This window comes from Cottoperca gobio, chromosome 5 (assembly GCF_900634415.1).
Source record: "Cottoperca gobio chromosome 5, fCotGob3.1, whole genome shotgun sequence".
NCBI lineage: Eukaryota > Metazoa > Chordata > Actinopteri > Perciformes > Bovichtidae > Cottoperca > Cottoperca gobio.
This window is the reverse complement of record NC_041359.1, coordinates 25,632,613-25,643,939: the sequence shown is the minus strand read 5'-3', so window position 1 is coordinate 25,643,939 and position 11,327 is coordinate 25,632,613. Positions and strand designations below refer to the sequence as shown.

The 11,327-nt window shown below is 39.3% G+C and overlaps 2 protein-coding genes across 2 annotated transcripts in view; both read left to right on the top strand.

Moving 5' to 3' along the window:
* The first annotated feature begins 1,255 nt into the window (after nt 1-1,255).
* LOC115008880 (transmembrane protein 263-like) lies at nt 1,256-5,571 on the top strand. Its single transcript, XM_029432752.1, has 3 exons — nt 1,256-1,561; nt 2,803-2,896; nt 4,242-5,571. Exons 1-3 carry the CDS (start codon nt 1,553-1,555, stop codon nt 4,526-4,528), a joined length of 390 nt encoding a protein of 129 aa, XP_029288612.1. The 5' UTR covers nt 1,256-1,552; the 3' UTR covers nt 4,529-5,571.
* Nucleotides 5,572-7,885: 2,314 nt separating this feature from the next.
* The window catches only part of LOC115008328 (protein HGH1 homolog), a 7,754-nt gene continuing 4,312 nt past the window's right edge, over nt 7,886-11,327 (top strand). The window contains exons 1-4 of the mRNA XM_029431874.1: nt 7,886-8,048; nt 9,112-9,234; nt 10,763-10,901; nt 11,324-11,327. The exon at nt 11,324-11,327 is cut by the window's right edge and continues 134 nt beyond it. Coding sequence (XP_029287734.1) covers nt 9,125-9,234; nt 10,763-10,901; nt 11,324-11,327 — 253 coding nt within the window. The 5' untranslated portion in view covers nt 7,886-8,048; nt 9,112-9,124. The remainder of the gene's footprint in view (nt 8,049-9,111; nt 9,235-10,762; nt 10,902-11,323) is intronic.

Sequence of the window (11,327 nt, the reverse complement as noted above, 5' to 3'; positions counted from 1 at the left end):
AAATGTAGCAGAATCCTCAATGAGTCTTATAACCATCTGGTTAAAAGAATCTCAGTACATTACACAATGGAAAAGATTTCAACATGTTTCCCAACTTGCCACTCTTTCATAATCCAATAAAAGATGGTAGCTGAACATGACCTTTCTACTCTCTTGATTTATACCAAATGTGATGTGAACCAAACTAAAGACTTATATGCGTCTATATTAATGTTACTTTCCATTATTTTCGTATAAAATAACACATTTATATTTTTCTTGTGTTGCACCAAACAATGTGGACAACAACACTGAAGTTTCACAACTACTTAAAGATCGAAAAACATACCAAAATATGAATTCCACATGAACAATCTGTGCTGTATTTAATAGTTGTTTTGATTCCACCTCATCTTTTCTGTCAGCTCACAAACAAAGATATATACAGATTTTACTTCATGCTATTTGTTTGCATACTATTACTTTTCTCTTGATTTCTCGTTCAGTACATTACCTCCACTTTGATACTCACCCGTGCTGGAATGTATGTACATTTACTTAAGTACTGTACATAAGTACACATTTGAGGTACTTTTACTTTTAAGGTGTGACTTTGGGCTCTGGGTAATTGTGACGGGCATTAATCTTTCCAACCAAACAATCAATTAATGTAGAAAATAATCAGCAGATTAATCAATAATGAAAATAATCATTAACTTTACAAAATAGTTTTAAAATGAGCTCAACCAACTATGACAGTAAAATCCTGCTTTTAGATTAATGCATGATTAATATAATCTCACAAAACAATATTTAATAGAATAACAGGCACAGGGGCTTTTAGTACTTTTACTTTTAATACCTTTCCCAAATTAGCTTCATTTATTTATATAGCACCTTTAATACAAACATGCAGCCAAAAGAGCTTCAGATAAAAAAGACAAATAAATAAACACTATTCATTGCGATATTTCAAGACCAAAAATTACAACAATAAAATGTAAAAATAAATAAAGAATGTCAATAGAATAAAATAAACACAAGGGATAAAAAAAGAGTAAAACAAAACAATGCTGTAACATTACTCCAAATTAAAAGTCTTATACTTACATAATTTTACTAAAGTACGTTTTTAAAAGCAACACTGTGTTGTCTACTGCTTTTACTTACGCTGCAGTATTCCACCTCAATACTGTGAAGACTTTTAATTTGAAGGGGCTAAACGGAAGTCCAGTGCGTTGTCATGCGTAGCTTGATTTTGTGTGTAAGTGTGTGTGTGTGTGTGTGTGTGTGTGTGTGTGTGTGTAGGCGCCACGTCGGCAGAACCAGCAGGCTGAAAGAGAGCTGCGTAGCACAGCCTGTAACTGTGTGTGAGGAGAAGTTAGAAAGCAGCAGATTTTAATGCGATAAACCCGTGAAGAAGAAGAGCAGCAGGTTTCTCTCTCACACACACTCACACACACTCACACACACATATTCATTTTGAGCTGGAGTTTGGTTCGGAGGCTGAAACAGAAGCTGCGCCTGTCTCAAGTTTCTCTGCCAGGTGTTTGTGGGAGAAGCACTGGGAACAATGGTGAAGGTAAGGACTAACCAGCATCCTTATTATCATTAACAAATATGTGGAAATGTGGTTCACACACACGCACGCGAGGGGTCTGACTGTTTTAGCAGCAGGCTACACGAGCGATGATGTGGACGTATAATGTGATAAGAGCTTATTGTATAAATTGTACCCCCCCCCCCCCTTTAGGAAATGTGGCCTCTTCCTCTCTGGAAAGTGTAATTTTCAATCCAACTGTGTTAAAGTGAAGCTTCACAGCTTCCTGCAAATGTTAGTGAAACTCTGCGCCAGCTGTGCCAAATCATCATTTAAAAAACTTCCATTTTGTTTCACATTGGGTTTGGCTGCAGCAACATTTGTCACAGAACGTGCAGCTCTGCTTTTTAACCTTTTGGATCTTGGCCCATTTTTGTGGGTCACAAGAAGAAGAAGAAGAAGAAGAAGAAATGGGGGGTGGGGTTTTAGATGATTCATATTATAGGAAATCGCATTTCTATTTGTTAAACATGGGAAGTGAAGTCTCTACGTGTCATTTACTCATCAAGGACTCATTGTTTAGTTGCACTTTCCCATCTGATAAGTGTGAGCTTTAATTTGAAGGGTCAAAAGTCAAAAAGGTTAAAACCACAGACACACACACACACACACACACACACACACACACACACACACACACACACTGAGACACTAGCAAAGTCAATCTCATGCTCATGTTCAGCCATGTGGCAGCCATTTCTTTTATCTTTTATTTTATCAAATTATATTTAATCTTACGAAACATGAGCAAAAAGCCAAATTATATCATTCCATCGTCCGTAGGGCTGCAACTAACAATTATTTTAATTATCAATTCATCTCCAGATTTTCATTAATTGATTAATCATTTGGTATAAAATGTCAGAAAACAGTGAGAATTGTTCTTCCCAGTCATCATTGCAGCTCTAATCATCAGTGGTTTAATAATAATTAATTAAAAATAATAATATTTAATAAAATAAAGTATAAATTTAGATACACACGCTTATAAATATATACACAAAACAACTTATAAATAAAACAATAAGGCTGAAATCTTCCGTATCCTCCTACAAACTGACTTTTGATTTTTGAATAAATTAATGATTTGATTAAAGTGCTACAAACACGTATTGGTTACACACTTAGGAATTCAGGTTCGATACCCGGGCATGTACTGTGAGTATGCGAGTGTACTGTAAGTTAGTGTACTCAGACGTTCAGGGTTTTCCTCTGCTTTCCAGAATGTGAACAGCGTTAACGTGGAGCCCCAGCCTGGGACCAGCGTGGCCCTGGACGACGCTGAACCCGCTGACAGCCAACCACCACCACCAGAGGGTAAGCGGCGAGCTCCCCAGGCTGAGACATCAGCAGGGAATATGGTGCAATCTGTTGCCTGCTGCTATTTCAGAAACTGTTAGTTTGTCAGGGGAGTAAGTGTGTTTGCGTAAGAGCGGCTGCAGCTCCAAACCTGCTATTTGTGTCCCGACTCTGAGACACTTTGTACCCGTTTGGTCCCCTGATGCTGCGCTCAGTAAACACCTCTGTTCAGAACTTAATACTCCTGGTAAAACATCTGCCACTGTCGAGGTCTAAAGTCAAGAAAACTCCTTCCTGCTAAGTTGAGGGCGTAGGTTTTAAGGCTATAAGATGTAAGTGGGTGATTTTTACATTTGACCAAAAGAAACCTGGAGCTGAGAACGTCAGATCTCTGAAAGGTCTCTGGGAAATGGCCACGATCCCAAAATGTGAACGTCTACAAAATGTATTGACGATAACGTTTGTTGATATTTATGGAGCACAAACAACAATTTATTATTGATGAACTTTCTTTACTCTTCAACTATCATCAGGTCACATATCTAATGTGTCCAATACTTTGGTTCACATGCATTCCCATCACGGCTGTACTTTGGTTTAGGCTAGCAAATGTTAGCATGCTAGCACGCTCCTGCAGGTTGATGATTGTCAGAGCTTTAGGTGTTTTGGTTGGATTCGACATTATTCCTCAAAGCTTTACGATGACTTCTCACCAGATGCGAGACTTCAGCAACGCACAAGGGCCACTCGTGTTCAATTTAGACCGACGGTATCACTGGCCTCAGATTAATCCGCTGCTGAAAATAGTCCCAATAAATTAATTTATTGCTTCATACATTTTATTTCCCAGCCCACAGTAGCTCTATTCGCCCACAGACACCAGAAAGTATTGATACGTCATTGATAGACCCCTGAACCCATTTAGCCTCTGGGGGCAATGTTTTCCGGGGTTCCGGTGGAGCCAGCGGATATTCGGACAAAGACTTTACAAGTAGCCAGTTTACACGCAGTTAAATCCTCATCAGATAATTGCCGATGGATTCAGGATCAACTGCAACCTCAGCAGTGCCGAAAACATCAGTTCCTCAAATGGCCACTTGAGGCTCCAAAAGGGGGTCAATCCCCAAAGACCACAATGTTAAAATAACTTTACAGCAGAAATGAATGTTTACAGCCTGGTTCAAAACGTTTTGGTCTCTACAGCTCATTTCCCAGTTCATGACAACTTTACGGGGATTAAACTTTATATAACTTTATTTAAATGAAGCCCACAGACATTAATATAATCTGTTTATAGAGATCACTGTAGATGTAGTCCGTTAGTTGCTTCAATTTTGATGCTTAATGTTTGGTTTCCTCTCAGATTCCGGTAAGGACCACGTGGTGCCGACCCCCGGCATGATGTGGCGTGTGACCGGCGGCCTCTTCAACGTCACCAAGGGAGTCGTGGGCGCCGCGGTGGGCGGGGTGGCTTGGGTGGGCGGCAAGAGCCTGGAGATCACCAAGGCAGCCGTGACCACGGTGCCCTCCTATGGGGTGGGGCTGGTGAAGGGCGGGGTGTCTGCCGTGGCCGGCGGCGTCTCCTCGGTAGGCTCGACGGTCGCCAACAAAGTCCCGTTCACAGCCAAGAGGAAAGACAAGGCCGAGTGATGAAGATGATGATGATGATGATGATGATGGACTTTCCCCGCCCTGAGCCAACAGAGAGAGACTGCCAGCTGATCTCTGTCTGCCAATCAAACTCCACAGTGCCTTCTGACGCCTTTCTCGGTCCTGAACATGCAGAGATCCAGACTTTGATGCAACACTACATTCAGCACCGACAAACCCCGTACTACGACGACAACATGGCGACTTAGAATTACCAGGAAAATCACTGAAGGCGCTTCATACAAAGCTCCTCATCGCAGACATTGTATGTCTGGAAGTAAACATCTGGCTCCAGGCAGATCACGTGGACTTCAGCACGTGGTGGACGCATTCATGAATATTTGTATTTGTTTACAATCTGAGGCTGTCCTCTTTCTTCTCTTCACTCTTCTCCAAACTACACATATTTTGTGATGTGTGTCTGAATTAAGATGCTGATTTATTTTGTCTTTTTCTTTTTTTTGCAAAGGTATTGAAGTACTATTGAAATGTGTGTTGATAAAAATAGAAAGGTTTCAGCGCTTTGAAGCGAGGAATGAGCAGCATTCTTCAGTCTGCAGGCTGACCTCCTTTAATCCTTGGGATGAGCCCGGGGCGGTGTTTCACTCTGCAGCCTCGGATCTGCATGTAGCAACACTTCATGAAATGCATGTCCGCAGACTGTAGACACAATCGAGGACATCAACACTGGGCTCAGGTTGTTTCCACAGATATTTTATTGTTGAAATGTTTGTTTTCTGTATGTGTATGTTGACTTTATAGAAACATTCTGCAGCATTTGATTCATTAATGTTTATTTGAGAGAGTTCTCGTCGTTGTCTGAACTTCTCAGTCAGTGAAAGTTGAACTGGACCTTTAATCAGAAGGTGAACACTGCTGTGGGGTGCGGGCAACATTCGTGAACGTTTATATGCAATATCAGCATTTCAATGCAACGTGTGGAGTGAATGGGAGCTGTTGCTGGTGGGACTACACGATGTGAATGTCTTGTATGTGTTTGTTTTCCCAATATATCAATAAAGTAGTTTGGACGTTTAAAGCTGCTCTGAAGTTGTTGGGTTTTTTTACAAAAAAAAACAAAAGTAATGTTTATCCCTGAGGTCTAACAAATGTGTTCTGTGTATTTTATTTCTCATAAAACTAGAGCTGCAAAGTTTAATTGACTATATTCCAACTATTAAATTAGTCGGCAAATATTCAGATTATTGATGGACCGGTTGGAGTAAATTAAGGGGAAAAAAAGTTTAAATTCTCTGATTCCAGCTTCTTAAAGGAGAACTGTTTCTTTACTCCTGACTCCATGACAGTAAACTGAGTCTCTGAAGACAAGACGGATGATGATGTCATCTTGGGCGTTGGGAAACACTGATCCTCGTTTCTCAAAATGTTCTGACGTTTTATAGACCAAACAACAAATTAATTAATCAAGACAATAATCAACAGATTAATGGATTGATAATAATCTGTAGTTGCCGACCTACAAATACTGTTTGCAAAGCCAAAAACGTTTAATACCCCGGCGTTAAAGTACATTTTGAGATGTTATCCAGCTGTGGGTGTTTAACCAAAGAGCACCTTTTATGATGTTTGGAAGATATTATATTCATAAGATAATGTCAGGAACCAAACCAAGTTCCCTACACTTTATAAATGAATTGAATCATCTTACTTAATGTTAAAAACAATTAAGTAATTGTAATTTATTAAATGATTCTAGTGTAATCCATGTAAACAAACAAGCATTATAAAATGTAAGAATGTAATTATATTTGTTGTCATTGTTTTCTCATGCATCTGTTTGTACTGTATATTAGCATGTGTACAATTTACAAAATAAATACATTTAAAAAACACAACCTGAGAGTGCTGCCTGCAGTTACAGACCTGTCTCTCTTCTTCCTTTTCTTTCCAGAGCACTTGAGTCTTTAATCAACTCTCGTCTTACCTTCACCAGAACAACCTTGATCTGCAACAATCTGGTTTCAAGGCGGGCCACTCAACTGAGACTGCCCTCCTCGCTGTCACTGAGGAACTTCACTCCACTCGAGCAGCCTCCCTCTCTATTGGTGTCATCCTTCTGAACCTTTACTACCAGATCCTCCTTTACATCCTCCAAGAACTATGAGTCTCAGGCTCTGTTCTCTCCCTGCTCAAATCCTACTTAAAGGACCGCACATACAGGGTCACTTGGAGAGGGTCTCTGTCGGACCCTCACCACTGGGGTTCCTCAGGGCTCCATCCTGGGTCCCCTCCTCTTTTCTCTGTACACAAATTCACTTGGCTCTGTCATTCACCCTCATGGCTTCTCATACCACAGCTACGCAGATAACACTCAACTGATTCTGTCTTTCCCAGATCTGAAACCCAGGTTGGCTTGTCTGGCTGACATCTCTCAGTGGATGGCCACACACCGCTTGAAACTCAACCTCGACAAGACCAAACTGCTCTTTCTTCCGGGGAACGGCTCTCCCATCCAAGAATTTACCATCAACATCGGCACCTTGGTTGTTTCCAGACTTGGACTGCAAGGAATCTGGGTGTGACACTCGACAACCAACTGTCCTTCAGTGCCAGCATCGCTGCAACAGCAATGCAGACACACTCTGTACGACATCAGGAGGATACTGACCCAGAAGGCAACGCAGGTTCTTGTCCAGGCTCTTGTCATCTCCTGCCTTGACTACGGCAACTCCCTGCTGGATGTGCCATCGATCTCTACAGCTCATCCAGAATGCAGCAGCCCGACTGGTCTTTAACCTCCTCTGCTCCCTCCACTGATTACCAGTAGCTAAGCGAATCTGCTTCAAGACTCTGGTGCTGGCCTACCGTGCTGTGAATGGATCAGCCCCTTCCTACATCCAGGCCACGGTCAAACCATACAGCCCAGCTCGTTCACTTTGCTCTGCATCGGCCAATGAGCTCGCTGCTCCCGCATTGCGAGTGGGACCCAGATTCCCCTCAAATAAAACCCGGCTGTTTGCTATCCTGGCTCCAAAATGATGGAACGAGCTCCCCATTGATGTCAGGTCGGCAGACAGTCTTCACACCTTCTGTCGCAGACTGATACCTGATTCAACTGCACCTTGGCAAATGAAGGAATAATAATAATAATTCTGTTCTTACATTAGTTGGCTTATTTGAAGATATTGTTCTGACTTAAATTATTTCACCTATTTGAAGCTGATGTACCTGCAAGATTCTTGCTGTTCGGAGTTGTATCCTCATGAGTGTTTGCACTTATCGTAAGTCGCTTTGGACAAAAGCGTCAGCTAAATGAACTGTCATGTAATGAGTTACATGTAGTTACCTGTAACTAACACTAGAGGGCAGCAGCGCCGACTCAGTGCTGTTTAAACTGCTGGAAAGGAAGAACAAGAAGAAGACAACCCGGAAACAAGGAGGCATATTTCTGTGGGCTCCACATGCATCCACATAGTACTCATGTGTAATGTTAATAGAGAATTATAACAGAGGGAAAACAGCGATATGAACAGTGGATAAGTCTTATAGCTCGTTAAAGGTAAGATGCTTTTATACCACGTGTTTCTTTTTGGAAAAACAGAAACCGAAATGTCATTCAGCTTTCAACACGTTTCAAACTTTGACTTCATGTCTGGAAAAGTAAAATATGTTTTAATAAGTTAATTTAACTTCAGCAGCTGTGGGTAACATTGTGTGTATCCAACATGGCAACAATTGAACCTCTATGCTAAAGTAAACAGCCGGGTTGTAGCCTTGATAATAACATTATTAATAATATATTTAATTTATATAACGCTTTTCTAGGTACACAAACACGCTTAATAAATAAACATGATAAACATAAATTATTATTTTTTACAATGTCTTCATTTTATTAACGTTATTAGTCATGTGTTTATGTTGTAACAGCAGATAAACCTTGCTGTTTTATGACAGTAGTCAGCTGAATTACACACATGCTGTGTAATAACAATAATAACAAACGATTTTTTAAATTATTGGTTTGTCTACCATTTTTATTTTGTCTTGTTAAGCACTTTGTGACATTATTATTATTATTATTATCATTATCATTATCATTTACTATTATAAATTCTCATTAAATGATTAAGGACCTTAATGTCACCTGTTCTGTAAAATGCATTCATCAGCTGTTTTTGATTAATATTACATTTGCTGTAACCTTCGTTTAGATAAGATATATTTATTTATTTACTTGAAACTGTCATGTTCATTTTGCACTAAAGTTCTTAATTAAATGAGAAATACTTTTCATTGGTCAGATATTTAATTCACAAATAAGATTTACCTTGTGGATATTTCAGAAAAACTTCATTTGTTGAATGAACAGAAAACATGCTATATCGTGATATATATTGTTATCAAGACATGAAATGACCTATATCGTTTGTGATAGAAAATGTTGGTCATATCGCCCAGACCTAGAAGTATTTTTACATGGTTGTATTGGTACCAGAAGTAAAGGACCTGTTGAGTTCAGGTTCACTGGTTTCAGATCAGTCGTGGAGGCTCGTAGTATATATATAATATAATATAATATATTGTACTGTTGTCTCAGCTGATCTGTTGCTGTTTATCAGACACTGTTAGAAGATGCTGAGTGATTCTGAGGTTGCAGAGCTGCCCACCTTCCTCACCCCCGACACACGTCCTGATGTCAAAGGTCACACCACAGGCTACATCCTGGGACTGTCCGGAAACAGGTAAGAGGCTGATGATGATGATGATGATGATGATGATGATTATCCCAATAATAATGCAGCTTTTCTTTTTCCTGCTTTTCTTTTCTTTTGGAAAAGCATTCATTGAACATTCATAATTTTACAGAGTATTGCAAGTAGATTCACAAAGCATTGTGACGTAACGTGTGATGAGTACCATTTTACAGCCTGGCTTTCTTATACAAAATTAGCTTTAATTATTTACAATTGAACATGGGAAGCTTTGACCTTTTTATATATAAAACGTGCGTGCAGTTGGATGGGGTACAAATATATAAATCACATTATATTCTCACTCATTTATTCTAGCAAGTCAGATAAAGTCTGACCTTTTATTTGGTTTAATGATCCAATTGTTCGAAATCTGTAGAAACTCTCCAGTGGGGGATTTTAGCCTTTCTATTCGTAGTAGCCTTTTTGAATCAATTAGCTTTTCATTATAATGTTGTGTCAGCTCGCTGCTCCAATAACAACGCTAAACTATTCCTGAAGCAGAGCAGACTCTGATGCAGCTGAACGCTTCTGTTAACAGGAGAGATGCTCAACAGTGTGTTAGGATGTTATTACTGAACTATGAGCACATTACAGATGTGTGATTTCATATCACAGATGTGTGATTTCATATCACAGATGTGTGATTTCACATTAGAGATGTATGATTTCACATTACAGATGTATGATTTCACATCACAGATGTACAATATATCACAGATGTGTGATTTCATATCACAGATGTGTGATTTCATATCACAGATGTGTGATTTCATATCACAGATGTATGATTTCATATCACAGATGAGTGATTTCATATCACAGATGAGTGATTTCACATTAGAGCTGTATGATTTCACATCACAGATGTATGATTTCATATCACAGATGAGTGATTTCACATTACAGATGTATGATTTCATATCACAGGTGAGTGATTTCATATCACAGGTGAGTGATTTCACAGCACAGATGTATGATTTCACATCACAGATGTGTGATTTCATATCACAGATGAGTGATTTCACATTAGAGATGTATGATTTCACATCACAGATGTGTGATTTCACATCACAGATGAGTGATTTCACATCACAGATGAGTGATTTCACATCACAGATGTATGATTTCACATCACAGATGAGTGATTTCACATCACAGATGTATGATTTCACATCACAGATGAGTGATTTCACATCACAGATGAGTGATTTCACATCACAGATGTATGATTTCACATCACAGATGTGTGATTTCATATCACAGATTAGTGATTTCACATTAGAGATGACCATCAAAGGCACTAACATGCAAGTTTTAGTAAAATGTGAGACTTGTCATGTAAGGATCCAACTTATTATTGGTCAGGTGTATTAATCAAAATGCATCACTTATAATGTGTAATATTAAAAGAAAAGTAAAATATAAATAATATTAAATAAACAAGCTTTTATGTCTGTGATTTCTGTCCAGTAGATTTTCAGTAACTCATTCTTGTTGTTTGTGTGTTTGTTTTCAGGGATGGCTGCCGCTTCCTCCGCTCTAAACCGGACATAATTGCTGCCCTGTTTGCTCTGACGACCGACCCCTCTATTGCTATCGTGAAGGACTGTTACCACATCCTCATCAACCTGTCGGCTGACGAGACTCTGCACCAGGTGATCGGTCTTGACTGATGAGTCAGGTCTAAATTAACTCATTATTGATTAATTTTTCATAAGTAACTCAACTGTTTGAGAAATAAAACAAAAGAAAAGGAAATCGTTCATCCCGCAGAGATGTTGTGGATTCGGTTTTGATTTGAAAGAATATAAGATATTCTTTATTAGTCCCACAACGGGCAAATGTGCAGTGTTACAGCAGCAGAAGGGACCGTGCAATAACAAGAAGTACAATAAAGAAGTAAACCTTTAGAAAACAAAATATAGTAGACAGACTGAACACATTCAAATGATTGCTCATAGCATATTGCACATGAATGATTCATTAGATGAATGAATTGTGAGTCTTGGTATGTGCGGTCCACTGGGAGCCGTGCAGATACATGTGACAGCTGTGTGTTCTTGGTTTTGTGTGTCAGGTTC